At 42.4% G+C, this 17,751-nt stretch overlaps 1 protein-coding gene across 1 annotated transcript in view; it reads right to left on the minus strand.

The window, feature by feature from the left end:
- Positions 1-3,409, minus strand: part of NME9 (NME/NM23 family member 9) — a 24,650-nt gene extending 21,241 nt beyond the window's left edge. Inside the window, exons 1-2 of the mRNA XM_040480285.1 lie at positions 3,246-3,409; positions 2,896-2,932 (exon numbers count right to left, since the gene is read on the minus strand). Of these exons, the coding sequence (XP_040336219.1) occupies positions 2,896-2,928 (33 nt within the window). The 5' untranslated portion in view covers positions 2,929-2,932; positions 3,246-3,409. The remainder of the gene's footprint in view (positions 1-2,895; positions 2,933-3,245) is intronic.
- Between the last annotated feature and the right edge of the window lie 14,342 nt (positions 3,410-17,751).

Consider the following 17,751-nt stretch of genomic DNA (forward strand, 5'->3'; position numbering starts at 1 on the left):
TCTTCTTCTTCTTCTTCTTCTTCTTCTTCTTCTTCTTCTTCTTCTTCAGAGAGGGAGAGAGAGCAGGTGAGGGGCAGAGGGAGAGACAGACTCTTAAGCAGGCTCCATGCTCAGCACAGAGCCCGATGAGGGGCTCAATTACACGACCCTGGGATCATGACCTGGGCTGAAATTAAGAGTCGGACACTTCACTGACTGAGCCACCCAGGCACTCCTAAAGATCCATCTTTAAAGAAATCATATTTCCATGCTTTTTGTTCCTATGAAAAACAAAACAAAACAAAACAAAACAAAACAAAACAAAACAAAAAAAACAGAAGAGTTTCTTGATGCCTTAAATGACCTAAGAGAGCTGGACTAACTCATCCTGGGCTCCCAAATGTAGTCCTGAAAAGGTGACCGAGGGTTCAGAAGAGTGGGCACCCCCCCCCTCGCTCATAACAGTCTCTTCCAGAGGCTCAACTGCCAGTCACTAGCAACTCTCTGTGGTGCGCCCCTGGCATGGAATGAGCCACACCAGCACAGGAGCCAGGACCTGAACAGTTAGAGAATCTTGTTCCCAGGAATGGGGCAGGAGCAGAACAGTATGGGAAATGTCTGGACTTGACTAAGCCCTATATTTGGTAGGGGATGAATAGGGAACGTGTGGCACATTCTGGCCAAACTGTCTCTTGATGTCCTGCGATTTCTGTCTCAGTGACAGAAGGAGCCCTACATAGTCTTAACCAGAGAGAGGACAGGGTTCCTGGGTTGGCAAACCCTAGGGCACTGCTTTCAAGGAGCTTGCCTGGTAGAGGCAATGCTTATACAGATATCCCCATGTACTCCCAATCACCCTCCTCCTCAGCAAATGGGAGCCTTTACTCGGAGTACCACATTGAATTCAGAACTCTGGGAAATAACATTTTTTTTGAAGTCACCAAAAAATAGTATTAGCCCCAAAGGGGACATAGGGCATACACAGATGAAAAGACAATCATATAGGGCAAAAATCTTAGAGCCACCATAGGCAGCAATCAATCCAATCAGTTGTCACAACAACTCTGCAGGCTATCTATTATCCTGTTTACAGAAAGGATATGGAGTCTCAGAGAGGCTGAGGAAATCGTTCACAAAGCAAGAAGTGGTAGGACTAGGTGCTTAGAATTTATTTACAGGGGCGCCTGGGTGGCGCAGTCGGTTAAGCGTCCGACTTCAGCCAGGTCACGATCTCGCGGTCCCTGAGTTCGAGCCCCGCGTCAGGCTCTGGGCTGATGGCTCAGAGCCTGGAGCCTGTTTCCGATTCTGTGTCTCCCTCTCTCTCTGCCCCTCCCCCGTTCATGCTCTGTCTCTCTCTGTCCCAAAAATAAATAAAAACGTTAAAAAAAAAAAAGAATTTATTTACAGACAGAATGTCCACATGTGAAAAGTTTCATAACTCTGGAGTATTACAGCATCAATGCTGGAAAGGCCCTTAGGGATAGTGCACTGGACAGCCTTGTTCTACAGATGAGCAAACTATAGCAAGAGAGCCTATTTGATCTATCTCCAGTGTCAGTTGCCTATGAGAAGAGTCAAGAACTATCAGATCTTCAGACTTTCATTCCAAAGCTCTTCCCACCCTCTCCTCGTACACGCTATCCTTACACTGACATTGATTTCTCCCTTTTTAAATTACTAGGCTTTTGAAACACATGCTCATGCCACGAAGGACAATGAAAGGGAAATCAGGTGTCTCAAGGTCACTGCTACTTTGCAGGAAGTGCCTGTAGCCTGAGCATGTATCCAGATGAGCTGAACTAAGAGACACTGTAAGTTTGCTTTAAAATGTGCACATATTACAGATCATCCACATGATATGCTTATGACAAACACTTTGTTTTTTAATTAGAGAGAGTGAGAGAGTGCAAGTGTGGCAAGGGCAGAGAGAGAGAGAGAGAGAGAGAGAGGATCTTAAGCAGGCTCCACTCTCAGTCCGGAGCCTGATGTGGGGGCTGGATCCCACGACCCTGGGATCATGACCTGGGCCAAACTCAGGAGTTGAACGATTGAAATACTGAGCTACTCAGGTATCCCACACTCCTTCTTGCTTAGGACCAGGAAAAAAAAAAAAAAAACAGATGCTGGCTTACAGATTCATTCATTCCAGGTGCAAATGAAGTAAAGTGCTCTGTACAACAAATGTGTAGCACATAAAATATCAAAACATATTTCTTTTTTTTTTTCAACGTTTATTTATTTTTGGGACAGACAGAGACAGAGGATGAACGGGGCAGGGGCAGAGAGAGAGGGAGACACAGAATCGAAAACAGGCTCCAGGCTCTCAGCCATCAGCCCAGAGCCCGACGCGGGGCTCGAACTCACGGACCGCGAGATCGTGACCTGGCTGAAGTCGGACGCTTAACCGACTGCGCCACCCAGGCGCCCCAAAACATATTTCTTGAATAAGCAAATGATAGTAAAAAGCAGTAGTGAGAACTGGGTCTCCAGAGAGCATGTAGTTACAGAAGCATGCCCAAACTCAAAAGAACTCTACATCATATTCTCACGACAAGCTGCATTTATATTTCAACAAAAATATGTCAGCATCGAATTGCATTTGTTCACATTTTCTTGCCTTTTTAGTTTTATTTTAATTCATGTTTGGGTTAGGTCTGCATAAGCACTATAAACATAAAAAGCTTATACCCAATGTTATGTTTACTTATATTTTAAGGGCACAAAAAGTTGTCTTTTTTTTGTGTGGAGATTTTTTTTTTCCTTTAAGATGGAAGGGTACAATATTCAAGTTTGAGAACACTGTCTATCACTGCTGGCAAATAACATCATTTTTATACATTTCTTCTCACTCCACACCATCCTCCTCGATCCCTAACCCCCACCAGACGCTGGAAGCAAGCTCCCCTTGAGGCTTACCTGCAGGGCAATTTCCTTCTTCTTGCTGCCCATGGCTCTGCAAGGAAGACAGAAGCCCTGTTACTAAGGGCTCCAGCTGTTTCCAACAGCAGCCTGGAGACAAACCGCTGCGAAGACCCCCAAACCCAGAGGTAATTATAAGTGGCAGCAAAGAAATGCCCTGATGCAAAATGAACACCCCACGGGGAAAGTGGAGCCCGCAGCCCGCAGGATCGTGGCTCTCCGGACGGTTTTCTGCCAAGACCCCTCCCCGCATGGAGTCGGGGAGCCTGCGACGCAGCCCTTCAGGCATCAGAGCTCCTGGCGAAGAATTCAGGCAGGAAAAGGCCACGGAACCCTGTTATCCTTACTGCTGCCGTGTATTCCCGGGAAACTGAGACACCACGACGATCTCTCGACAGGTACACTGTCCTCGACGTGCTGCAAGCGAGTTTCCAATCTAGTCTGCGGCGATCCAGCCACAGTCGTCAGGGCAACAAAGCGTAAACGTCCAGGTAGTAAACTGGCGTATACGTAAGCCACGCCCACTGTGGGGCCCTCTGAGAGGCGGGAGGCAGCCCCGCCCCCTTGCTGTCAGAATTGTTCTGTAGGAACACTCCCATTGGCTGAAACGTTTGTCAGTGTCTGGGGATTGGGATCCGCCCAGCAGAGACCCTGGGCACGCCTGTACTTTACGGTTGAGTCCCCAAGCCCTGCATCCGTCCTGCCCAACCAGAGCTGGTGTGCAGCTTTTCTGTTGGTACGTAATGCATGCCAGGCAGCGGTGGCTCCAGGTTTTGAGGAATCTGAAGGGATTCCCTTTAACAAAGAATACAAAATTACAAATGCAAAATCATGCATGAAAGTCAAGTGGAACAAATGGAAAACAGTTACAAACAAGGTGTGAGTCGTCTACACCAATTAAAAGACAGAAATTGTCAATGGATAAAACAGCAAGGCCCAGGGGCGCCTGGGTGGCTCAGTCAGTTCAGCTTCTGACTCCAGACTTCCACTCAGGTCACAGTCTCAGGATTGGTGAGTTGGTGAGTCCGTCACCTTGCGGGGCTCTGTGCTGAGGGTGGGGAGCCTGCTTGGGACTCTCTCCTCCCCTGCTCGCTCTCTCTCTCTCTCTCTGTCTCTCAAAAATAAACAAACTTAAAAAAAAGAAAAAAGCAACACCCAAGTGTGTGTTGTCTATAAGAAATTCACTTTAAATATAAAGACACAGATAAGTCAAAAATAAAGGAGTGGAGAAAGCTGTGCCATCTTAACACTAACCAAAAGAAAGCTGGAGTAGCTATCTTAATTTCAAGCAAAGCAGACTTCAGAACAAGGAAGTTTATCAGGAATAAAGAGAGGACAAAACATAATGTTAAAGGTGTCACTTCCCTAGGAAGGCATAATAATATTTAATGTGTATGTACCTAACAGTAGATCATCAAAGTATATGAAACAAAAATGTATACAACTGTATAGAAAAAAATAGACGAACTTACCATCATAACCAATGACTTCAACACCATTTTTTAGTAATAACTAACTCCAGCAGGCAAATCCAGCAAGGATATAGTTAAACTGAACAACAATGTCAATCAACTTAATCTTACATTTATAGAATACTTCATCCAACAACAGCAGAATACAGGTTCTTCTCAAGTTCACATGGAATATTCACCAAGATGGACCCCTTTCCAGGTCATAAAACATACCTTAACAAATTTAAGAGAATATAATTCATACAGAGTCTATTCTTAGACCACAGTGGAATTAAACTAGAAATCAATACCAGCTGATGAAAGAAATCAAAAGGATTTAAGTAAATTGAGAGCTACTCCATGTCTGTGGATAGAAAAAAATCACTATTCTTAAGATCTCAATTACTCCCAATATGATGTGTAGATTAAGCACAATTCCAATGAAAATCCTAGCAAGCTATTTTGTGGATATCAGCCAGTTTATTCTAGAGTTTGCATAAAAAGGTAAGGAGGGGTACCTGGGTGGCTCAGTTGGTTAAGTGTCCTACTCTTGATTTCAGCTCAGGTCATGATCTCAGTTTGTGGCTTCAAGCCTCACATGGGGCTCCATACTGACACTACAGAACCTGCTTAGGATTCTCTAACTCCCTCTCTCTCTCTGCCCCTCCCCAAAGACTCACATGTGTGCTCTCTCTCCCTCTCTCTCTCAAAAAATAAATAAACATTAAAAAAGGTAAAGAGACCCAGAATAGCCGACACATAATACTGAAGAGTAACAAAGTTGGAGAACTGATGCTACTGAACTTCAAGACTTACTATAAAGATGCAATAAGCAAGACAGCATGGTATTAGTGAGAGAATAGATACATAGATCAATGGAACACAATAGAGTCCAGAAACAGATCTATATAAATGTGGTCAACTGATCTTTGACAAAGGGGCAAAGGAAAGTCAATGGAGAAAGGATAATCTTTTCAAAAAATGGTGCTGGAATAATTGGATCTGGACACAGATCTTACATTTTTCACAAAATTAACTCAAAAAGAATCATAGACAAATGTAAAATACAAAACTATAAAACTTCTAGAAGAAAACATAGGAAAAAATCTAGGTGATCTTGGATTTGAATTTTTAGACATGACACCAAAGGCATGATCCATGAAAGAAAAAATTTGTAAGTTAGTCTTCATTAAAATTAGCGACTTCTCATCAACTATACTCAAATTAAAAAAAAATCTTTTAATGTGTATTTATTTATTTTGAGGGAGAGAGAGAGAGAGCACACAAGTGGGGAAGGGAGAGAAAGAGAGAGAGAGATAAAGAGAGAAAGAGAGAATCCAAGCAGGTTCTGGGCTGTCAGCGCCGAGCCCAATGTGGGGCTCAAACCCACAAAATCGTGAGATCATGACCTGAGCCAAAATCAAGAGTCAGATGCTCAACCGACTGAGCCACCCAGACACCCCTAAATTTTTTTTAAATAAAAAATTTTAAACATGTGCTCTGCAAAAAAATTGTTAAGAGAATTAAATAGAAATGCCAGAAACTGGGAGAAAATATTTGCAAAACATATCTGATAAAGGACTGTTATCCAAAACACACAAAGCTCAATAATAAGAAAACGATCAACCCAATTAAAAAATGGGCAAAACATGTAAACAGATACCTCACCAAATAAGATATACAGATGAAAAGTAAACAAATGAAAACAAAATATCATCCACATTTGTCACTAGGGAATTACAAATTAAAGCAATAATGAGACATTTCTGCACACATATTAGAATGGCTAAAACCCAAAAAACTAACAATAATCGTTCACAAAAGTTGGCGAAGAGTAACAGAGCAATAGACACTCTCATTTGTGGCTGGTGGGAATGCAAAATAGGATACGGCCACTTTGGAAGACAGTTTGGCGGGTTTTTTTACAAAGCTAAATATAGTCTTACTATATGATCTAGCAATGATGCTCCTACATGTTTATCCAATTGATTAGAAAACTTAGGTGTGCACAAAAGCCTGCATGTAATGTTCATAGCAGCTTTATTCACAACCACCTCAAGTTGGAAACAACCAAGATGTCCTTCAATAGGTGAATGGATAAACAGACTATGGTACATCCATACAGGGGTGTCTGTAAGACACAGCATTACAAATTGGGTCTACTAAATGCAAGTAATGTGTGTTGCCACAGAGTGGTGGTTATTGAAGCTCTTGAATGGTTTGAAATCTCCCTTAGAACTTCATTTCCAAAATAAAATTCAAATCAGATGCCAAATTCCTGCCAGCACACTGAAAGATACTTTTTGTTCTTTTTGAAAGGGTTAGATGTCTCACTACTGGTTGGTCTCTATTATAAAATGTAGTCACATCTTTGCCAAGTTAAACCTCAGGACAAATTTAGGGCAACATGTCTTTATACTCCGACGTTACGCCTGCTGTCCTGTGCAATTATTAATATCAACCCTTTTCACTTTCAAAATAAAGTGTACAGTTTGGACAATATATGGCCACCTCAGTTTTTCCCCAAATGGATCACCCCAGCTTTTTACATCTTGATTTAATTAAATTTCCGTCTTTTACGTATTTTATGATATCCATCAAAGATTTGATTGCTTTGCCCAAAAGTCCTGCCCTAAGGAAGGCACTTTGTTTGTGTTGCTCTGTTTAATGCAAAAGCTTCTAACCTTAAAGGTTACTGCTGTGTTTTGGCATCTGAAAGAAAGAAAAAACAAACAAAAATTATTCTTACTCCTACCGGTTATGTTCATTGCCACAAGATGATGGTTTGCTCAAGGGAAACCCTTCTGTGATCCAATTTGGATACCAGGAGCATTTTCTTTATTAAAGCACTGAGGATTGTGTTGTGACTGTGTAAAACAAGAATGAACTTACTTTAAGAGAAAATCACAAACCAATGCATGTATCTCCCCAGGTAGCTTCCAGTTTTTCACGTTAGATGATAAAAGCATAGACATATTCACACCTCTCTGCTTCCAGATATTATGGTTTCTTTTGCCATAAATGACAACATGTCTCTAGTGTGACTGGCTCTGAGGAAAGCAGCTAGGAGCATTAAAATCTAATAGACTTGTGGGATGCCTAAGTGGCTCAGTTGCTTAAGCATCTGACTCTAGATCTCAGGGTTGTGAGTTCAAGCCCTGGGTTGGGCTACATGCTGGGAGTGAAGCCTACTTTAAAAAAAGTCTAACAGACTTAGGTTGGGTCCTTGGACCTACCAGCTGCTAGCTGTGTGAGTGTGGGGAAGTTATTTCAACTTCCTCAGGTTCAGTTTCCTAGACTTTAAGATGGGAAGTAGAGTACTCAACTTTCAGGGATGTTGTGGAGAGAGACAATGCCTCCTAAGTTTTCTTGATAGTATAAGGCCATTACTGTTGCTGTTGTTGAGCTGCCATCCTGTCTCCTCAGTGTGGGGCCATCGCTGGGAGGTGGCTTCCCAGCCAAGGATCACAGTGGCCATCGCCATTCCTGGCAGCCAGATGGAGCCATTTGATTAGTTTTTCTCAGCCAGGGTGGAGGTGATGAGCGCTGCTTGAGCCCAAATGGTGAAGTATCAGATGTGGACTCCCCCAGACTCCGTCCCCCATCTCCCAGCTTGAAGTTACCGTGATGACTTTAATGACCAGACATGTTTTTAATTTGGTGAAATTTGACTTATCAGTTTTAATTCTATATTTATTGTTTTCTTTGCCTTGTTTAAAAAATCTTTTCCTAAGGAATCTGCCCACTCCCAGGTCATGAAGACAGTCCCTTATTTTCTCCTGGGAATTATAAAAAAGTTCTAATGAAAGGAATTATTAAAATTTTACATGTAGGCCTATGATCCATCTCAAATTTATTTTTAACTGAAGCTTTTATTGAGATAACTGCAGAATCATGCACTTGCAAAAATAGTATGAAATCCTTTGTACATTTTGCCCAGTTTCCCCAATGGTAACATTTTGCAAACCTGTAGTATAATATCACAACCAGGATATCGACATTGTTACAATCCACCCCTCTTAGTCAGATTTCCCTAGTTTTGGTTCCACTTCTGTGTGTGTGTGTGTGTGTGTGTGTGTGTGTGTGTCTATAAAATTTTATCATCTGTGTAGGTTCATGTATCCACCACCACAGTCAGAATCCTGAACACAAGGATGCTTTGTGTTGCCCTTTATAGCCACACCCATCTCCCTCCTCCATCTCTCTCCCCCTCAGCCCCTAACTTCTGGCAACCTCTGTTCTGTCCTTCATTTCTAAAATTTTGCCACATGTTAGAAAATGATGTATAGATCATACCACATAGCATGCAGCATTTTGGGATTGGCTTTCCTTCACTCAGCATAATCCCCTGGAGAATCTTCTGAGCTATTGCATGTATCAATACTTTGTTCTCTTGTTGTTGCTACATGCCTCATGAATGGGTGTGCCCATGAATGGGTTTGCTTCAAGTTACTGTTTGGGTGGGATGTGAAGTAAGGGTCAAGTTTGTTTCCTTTCCTCCCATATGGATGCAAGTACCATTTAGTGAAAAGGCTTTGCTTTACCCCATTGGGTTGTTTTGCATGTTTGTCAAATATCAGTTGGTTGTAAGTGTGAGTTTCCTTCTGGACTCTCCGGTTGATCCCACTGATTTATTTATCTGTCCTTATGCTGGTACTTCACTGTCTTGATTACTGTTGTATAGTGTTATGGACTGAACGTTTGTGTCCCCTCAAAATTCATATGTTGTAACCCTAATCCTAATGGGATGGTATCTGGAGGTGAGACCTTTGGGAGGTAATTAGGTCATGAGGGCAAAGCCCTCATGAATGGAATTAGTGCTCTCCTAAGAACAGGACAGAGAGGGGCGCCTGGGTGGCTCAGTCGGTTAAGCGTCCGACTTCGGCTCAGGTCATGATCTCACGGTCTGTGAGTTCAAACCCCGCGTCGGGCTCTGTGCTGACCGCTCGGAGCCTGGAGCCTGTTTCAGATTCTGGGTCTCCCTCTCTCTCTGCCCCTTCCCCGTTCATGCTCTGTCTCTCTCTGTCTCAAAAATAAATAAACGTTAAAAAAAAATAAAAAAAAAAAAGAACAGGACAGAGAGCTAGCTACCTCTCTTTCTGCCATGTGTCTTCCTAAAATTTGTCTGGAACCACAAAAAACCAGAATAGCCAAAATAATCTTGAAAAAGAACAAAGCTGAAGGTATCATGCTTCCTGATTTCATATTATATTACAAAGCTATAGTAATGAAAACAGTATGGTCCTGGCATAAACACAGACACAGATCAAACAAAATAGAAAGCCCAGAAATAAACACATGCATATATGGTCAAATCATCCATGACAAAAGACCTAGGAATATACAATGGGGAAAGGATAGTCTCTTCAATAAATGGTATTGGGAAAACTGGACAGTCACACGTGAAAGAATGAAACTTGACCACTATCTTACATCATACACAAAATTAGCTCAAAATGGATTAAAGACTTGAATGTAAGACCCGAAACCATAAAACTCCTAGAAAACAAAACAAAACAAAACACATAGATAAGGGCATCTGGGTGGCTCAGTCGGTTGAGCATCTGACTCTTGGTTTCAGCTTAGGTCATGATCTCAAGGTTCGTGAGTTCAAGCCCTGCATCAGGCTGCAGGCTGGCAGTGTGGAGCCTGCTTGGTATTCTCCTTCTCTCCCTCTCCCTCTGTCCCTCCCCTGCTCATGCTCTCTGTCTCTCTAAAATAAATGAATAAACTTAAGAAAAAACATAGGCAGTAAGCAACTTGACATAGGTTTTGGAATTATTTTTTTTTAATTTGACACCAAAGCAAAAGCAACAAAAGCAAAAATAAATAAGTGGAATGACATAATAAAATGGTTCTGTACAGCAAAGGAAACCATCTGAAGAGGAGAAATGAAAAAGCAACCTACTGAATGGGAGAAAATATTTGTAAATCATGGATCTGATAAGGGGCTAAAACCCAAAATATATAAAGAACTCATACAACTCAACAGCAAAAACAATCTGATTTTAAAAAATGGGCAGAGGGGGCGCCTGGGTGGCGCAGTCGGTTAAGCGTCCGACTTCAGCCAGGTCACGATCTCGCGGTCCGTGAGTTCGAGCCCCGCGTCGGGCTCTGGGCTGGTGGCTCGGAGCCTGGAGCCTGTTTCCGATTCTGTGTCTCCCTCTCTCTCTGCCCCTCCCCCGTTCATGCTCTGTCTCTCTCTGTCCCAAAAATAAATAAAAACGTTGAAAAAAAAATTAAAAAAAAAAATGGGCAGAGGATCTAAATTGATATTTTCCACTGACAGCTCAGAGCCTGGAGCGTGCTTCAGATTTTGTGTCTCCCTCTCTCTCTCTGCCCTTCCCCTGTTTGTCTCTGTGTCTGTATCTCAAAAATAAATAAATATTAATTTAAAAAGTTTAATTGGTATTTTCTGAAGAAGATATACAGATAGCCAATATGTACATGAAAAGATGCTCAACATCATTAATCATCAGGAAAATGCAAATCAAAATCACATTGAAGGGGTGCCTGGGTGGCTCAGTCAGTTAAGCATCCAATTCTTGATTTCATTTCAGGTAATGATCTCATGATTGTGAGATCGAGCCCTGAATCGGGCATGAAGGCTGCTCAAGATTCTCTCTCTCCCTTTCCTTCTACCCCTCCCCTGCTCATGCTTTCTCTTTCTTCCTCAATAAGTAAATACATACATACATACATACATAAAATCACAATGAGATATTACCTCATACCTGTTAGAATGGCTACTATGAAAAAGACAACAAGTGCTGGTGATGATGTGGACAAAAGGGGACCCTTGTGCGTTGTTGATGGGAATGAAATTGGTACAGCCACCATGAAGATATTATGGAGTTTTCCTTAAAAAAATTAAAAATAGAATTACCATATGAACCAGCAATTCCATTTCTGGGTATTTATCTAAAGAAAACAAAACCACTACCTTGGAAAAAATATCTGCACCCCCATGTTCATTGCAGCATTATTTACAGTAGCCAAGATATGGAAACCAAGCTAAGTGTCCACTGATGGATGAATGGATAAAGAAGATGTGGTATACATATAATGGGATATTATTCAACTATAAAAAAGAATGGGATGAAGTGTTTCCATTTGTGACAACACTGATGGACCTCAAGGGCATTTTGCTAAATGAAACAAGTCAGACGAAGACAAATACTGTGTGACCCCTCTTATATGTGGAATTGAAAACAAAACAAAACAAACAAACAGACAAAAAAACAAGCTCATAGATATAAAGAACAGACTGGTGGTTGCAGAGACCAGGAATGAGGGATTGGAGAAAAGGTTGAAGAGGGTCAAAGGGTAAAAAGAAAAAGAATAAAAAGAGGCCAGAGAGGTAGCCATGCAAGGACACAAAGAAAAGTCAGCAGTCTACAACTAGGAAGAGCGCCTTCACCTGAGCCTGTCCATGCTGGCATTGTGATCTCTGACTTCCAGCTCCCAGAACTCTGAGAAAAGAAATTTCTGTTCTTGATAAGCCTCCCAGTTTATAGTGTTTTACTGTAGCATCCTGAGCTGCTTACATAGTAAGTCTTAATATCAGGTCGACTGAGTCTTCCTCTAACTTTTTTTTTTTTTTTAATTTTTTTTTCAACTTTTATTTATTTTTGGGACAGAGAGAGACAGAGCATGAACGGGCGAGGGGCAGAGAGAGAGGGAGACACAGAATCGGAAACAGGCTCCAGGCTCTGAGCCATCAGCCCAGAGCCCGACGCGGGGCTCGAACTCACGGACCGCAAGATCGTGACCTGGCTGAAGTCGGACGCTTAACCGACTGCGCCACCCAGGCGCCCCTAACTTTGTTTTTTTTTGTTTGCAACATGCTTTGGCTTGGGGTTCCTGGGTGGCTCATTCGGTTAAGCGTCCGACTTCGGCTCAGGTCATGATCTCACGGTTTGTGAGTTCGAGCCCCGTGTTGGGCTCTGTGCTGACAGCTCAAAGTCCTGGAGTCTGCTTCGGATTCTGTGTCTCCTCCTCTCTCTGCCCCTCCCCTGCTCATGCTCTCTCTCTGTCTCTCAATAATAAATAAATGTTTTTTAAAAAAAATTTTTTTTAAAGAAAATTGCTTTGGCTATTTTCACGTAAATCTTAGAACGTCACTTAGTATTTTTTAAACAATCCTGTTGGAAATTTGATTAGGATTGCATTAAATCTTAAGATTAACTGGAGGAGAATAGACATCTTAATAATATTGACTCTTCCAATTGTGAATATGGCACCTTTCCATTTATTTACTTTTTCATTTCAGCAATGTTTATAGTTGTTGGAAGTCATTTGTATTTCATGTGTTTTTTAAAGTTTATTTATTTATTTTTGAGACAGAGACAGAGAGAGCGAATGAGGGAGGAGCAGAGAGAGAGGGAGAGACAGAATCCCAACCAGGTTCTGCACTGCCAGCCCAGAGCCTGATACGGGGCTCAAACTCACCTGCCTCATGATCATGACCTGAGCTGAAACCAAGAGTCAGACACTTGACCAACTAAGACACCTAGGTACCCCTGTATGTCATGTTTGTAAATGCTATTATTGCAAAATTGTTTTTATGTTTTTATTTCATTTCCAATTATGTGCTGACAGTTCATAGAAATACACTGGGTTTTCTATCTATATATTTTTAAAATTTATTTATTTATTTTAATGTTTTTATTTATTTTTGAGAGAGAGACACAGAGAGAGAGAGAGAGAGAGAGAGAGAGAGAGAGAGAGAGAGCACAAGCTGGAGAAGGGCAGAGAGAGAGGGAGTCACAGAATCTGAAGCAGACTCCAGGCTCTCAACTGTCAGCACGGAGCCGGTGTGGGGCTTGAACTCACAAGTTGTGAGATCATGACCTGAGCCGAAGTTGGAGGCTTAACCAATTGAGCCACCCAGGCACCCCTACTTATTTATTTTTGACAGAGAAAAGGCACAAGTGGGGGAAAGGCAGAGAGAGAGGGAAAGAGACAGAATCCCAAGCAGGCTTCCACCCTGTCAGTGTGGAGTCCAGTGTGGGGCTCGAATTCACCAACCAGGAGATCATGACCTGAACTAAAAGTCGGACGCTTAACCAACTAAGCCACCCAGGTGCCCCTGGGTTTTGTATGTCGACCTTGTATTCTGAGACCTTGATAAACTCACCTATTAGTTCAATTATTTTTTGTGGATTGTGAGACTGACTTTGAAAACAAGCCTTTGAGCCACAAAATGGAAACAACCCGTCTCTGAGGCCACCAACCTGCATAAGACTCTTACAATTTTTCATGTTGTAGCAGTCACTGGGGAGTCCCATCTAACTGCTGTCTATATTGGGAGTCCCTGTAGGGCAGGCTGTCCCAGCTACTTCCTAGTGACTCTTCCCATAGACCCTCGGGTTCTGCTCATGAGCAGGACTAATGAGCCCTGTGCTACCTACCACTCAGGCTTATCCAGAGGTTAGAGGAGACAGCAAGGAGACATCTGCACCACGAACAGCCATCTGATCCCAGGTTCCTGTCAGTGGCGTTCCTCCAACTGTCTTTCATGTTTCTGTACACTTTGCAAGCAGAGGCACTCACTGCCCTTATTCCCAGCTTTCTTTTCAGGAACATTTACACAGTGAACAGCCTTGAAAGATAGAGCATCTCCTTCTAAAACAAAGGGCAGGTTTGCTTATAGCCTTGGAAGGTAGAGGTCACGTCTCCATCTATAGCAAGCATATTTACTCTCCAGTTAAAAGCTTGTTTCCTGAAGCTCAGGGTTCTTCTATAACACAACCCACTTCACATGCAGGTGTACCTGGCCCTCTTTGTATTGTCCTCTGAGAATGGAGGTTCCGGAATCGTGTGCAAAAATGCTAATATCCTGATGACTACTATAACTGTGAGGAGTAACCTACCCTTTACCTCTGACCCAGGAGTTTCATGTTTTCTGTCAATATCCATACGGCAATGGAAAGATAACTTGTTATCTTCCAAGTAGGTTAAAATCTCAGATCTTCATACGTCCTGACACCTCCAAAGAGGTAATGAGTTTTGCCCCTTGATTGTTTAGGCTGTCCTGGGAGACTAGAGAGCAGGACCTATTTCCTGTCTAACTTGTCATTAGAACAGAACTCCTTGCCCATCTTTTTGGGCAGACAAAAGAAGCTTGTGAGGCAGATCTGGATCTCAGTCAGCCACACAGATCTCAATACTAAAGACGCTGCTCCTTCAGCTCCCCTGAAGCTTCGTGAATGACTGTCCCAGTGAGGGCATACTGCTCACTGCCCTTCTGGGTTCTCTCAACTTTGCTAAGATTTATTTTAAAGATGTGTGCATATTTTCAAAGACTACATACAATATCCATATTTGTTTTAATATGCAAATAATGTTTTTGGGCTCCTGGGTGGCTCAGTTGGTTAAGCATCTGACTTTGGCTCAAGGTTGTGATCTCACAGTTCCTGAGTTTGAGCCCCACACTGGAATGTCTACCATCAGCACAGAGCCTGCTTTGGCTCCTCTGTCCCCTCTCTCTCTCTGCCCCTCCCCCACTTACATTCTCTCTCTCTCTCTCTCTCTCTCTCTCTCTCTCTCTCTTTCTCTGTCTCTCCCTCAAAAACAAATAAAACGTTAAAAAAAACAGTGTTTTAAAATTCTCACCATCAGGGCCCCTGGGTGGTACAGTCAGTTAAGCATCCAACCTTGGCACAGGTCATGATCTCCCAGTTCATGAGTTCGAACCCCACGTTGGGCCCTGTGCTGACAGCTCAGCTTCGGATTCTGGGTCTCCCTTGCACTCTGTATATCACTCTCTCAAAAATAAATAAACATTAAAAAAATAAAGTAAAATAAAGTTCTAACCATCAAGGATTCAAATGTTTTTGAATTTATTTGTCAGCAAGGGTAATGGTAATTGGACTTCAGAAAATGGGGCTAAATGGAAATGAGCGAATCCTGCCTTCCAGGTTCAAAATCCAGGCAATTTGTGTTTCTCTGACTTGGTGTCACAATGTTTCAAACACGAAGACACATGAAAACGTGTGGCTACAAAGGATGATAATTTTTCCACTGTTTGGCAAGCTGGGGTTGAGTGATTCATGAGGCAAGATGCTCAGGATGCTGGTCTCAGGCTCCTAGCTGCAGAACGTCGTCTCCTGTTGAGAGGCGAGGCCATAGCGTTGGTGTAGTGGGGCATGGCTCTCACCCAAGCTCAAGTTCAGCTTCTTCTCAGCTCCAGGACATGTTCCTAAAGGATTTTGCTCACTGAAGAAAGGTATCTGATACTTAAAAAAATTATTTTTTACCTGGTTTTCAGCAGTTTAACTCTGATGTGTCTACATGTACTTTTCTTTGTGCTTGCCCTTTTGGGATTCACCAATCCCCCTGAATCTATGAATTTAATGTCTTTCACTGGCTGGAAACTTTTTGCCATTCTCTCTCTGACTGTTGCATCTGTCTCATTCTCTCTCTCCTCTCCTTTTGGGACTCCAGTGATATGAATGTTAGACATCTGACTATGTCCTGCTTATCTTTTATGCTAATATCTCTTTTTCTCTGGGTCTTTTTTCCTCGACTTTTGTTTCAGTGTAGTTTTATTTTATTTTATTTTTTCAACGTTTATTTATTTTTGGGACAGAGAGAGACAGAGCATGAACGGGGGAGGGGCAGAGAGAGAGGGAGACACAGAATCGGAAACAGGCTCCAGGCTCTGAGCCATCAGCCCAGAGCCTGACGCGGGGCTCAAACTCACGGACCGCGAGATCGTGACCTGGCTGAAGTCGGACGCTTAACCGACTGCTCCACCCAGGCGCCCCTGTTTCAGTGTAGTTTTAAATTTGTCTTCAAGTTCAGCAATCCTGTGCTCAGCTGTGTTCAATCTGCTATTAAACTGATCCAATGAGTTCTTGACTTCAGTTAGTATACTTTATAAGTTCTAGAGTGTGCATTTTATTTCCATTTTTATTTTTTGTAGAGTCCACTCATCTGGTGACATTTTCTTTCCTTTTATCTAGTTTACATACCTCTTCTTCTATTTTATTCAACATAGTAATCTAAGTGAGGATATTTTGAATTTTCCAAGTATAACACATACACAGTGAAATGCATAAAGTGTTCTAATCATGAATGCATAATTTGATGAACTTTCACATTTGTATATATCCATGTGACCATCACCCACATCAAGATACACAATATTTCTGGAACTTCTTTGTCTTTGAGGTATTACTCCCCTCCCCCAAGAGATAACCACTATTCTGACTTCTATCACCATCATAGTTTTACTAGTACTGGACTTCATGTATGTTGCCTTTTCCATCTGGCTCCTTTCACTTGATATAATGTCTGTGAGATTCATTCGTGTTGTTTCTAGATCAGTGCTTTGTTCTTATTTACTGCAGTATAGTATTCCATTGTATGAATGGACTGTGATTTATTTACTTATTCATTCTCCAGCTAGTAAACATTTGGGTTGTCTCCAGCTGTAGGCTATTATGACTAAAGCTGCTATAAATATTCTAACATATGTTCTTTGGTGAACATATTTGCTAATTTCTCTTAAGTCTATTCTTACAAGTAGAAATGTTGCATCAGAAGGTGGATGTATGTTTGGGGCGCCTGGGTGGCTCATTCAGTTGAGGGTCCAACTCTTGATTTCGGCTCAGGTCATGATCCAAGGGTGGAAGGACATCAGACTCCACAATGAGCATGGAGCCTGCTTGAGATTCTCTCTCCCTCTCCCTCTGCCCCTCTCTCCTGCTTGCATGCTCGCTCTCTTTCTAAAAAAGAAAAAGAAAAAAAGAAGGTAGGTGTATGTTTAGCTTTAGTAGAGTCTATTAAATATCTTTTCAAAGCTGATTTCCATCCTTATTACCTGCTCTGTGATAATGAAGCTGGACCCTGAAATCTTTCTCTTCTGCCATCTGGCACAATGTTCAGCTTTGTCAGGGGACGGTACTGGAGGCCACTGCAGGAGAAAGTGCTTTTCTTCCAGGTTCCGATGTGTTCTCTTGGCAAGTCCCTGAAGCACATGGTTCCTGCACCCATGGCAGCCAGAAACACACAGCACATCTCCACTGGCAGCTTCTCCCACTACCACAGAGGTTAGCTTTCGAATGCATCATTCCTGTGGGAAATTTTCCAGCAGATTCCACAGTGCAGCACCTTTCCGTGGATGGCTTCCCTCAGTACCCAAGAGTAATGCTTTCCAGTGCATTCCATCTGCACGGAACTGCAGCAAACTTCTTTGTCATCCTGTGAGTCATGGCTACACTGTCTCCAATAAGGTGTGGACCTCAGCCTGTCAGTAGAAGGTGAGGAGGGACCTCATACAGGTTTGTCTTTCCTTTGGTGTGTTGCATCAGCACTAGAGGCTATTCCCTATACCTGCTGTAACTATATTCCTTAGAATCTCTTTTCCTCTTAGTATGTAGCCCATTTTTGTACT

This window comes from Herpailurus yagouaroundi, unplaced genomic scaffold (assembly GCF_014898765.1).
Source record: "Herpailurus yagouaroundi ecotype Mexico unplaced genomic scaffold, PumYag 159, whole genome shotgun sequence".
Lineage (NCBI taxonomy): Eukaryota > Metazoa > Chordata > Mammalia > Carnivora > Felidae > Herpailurus > Herpailurus yagouaroundi.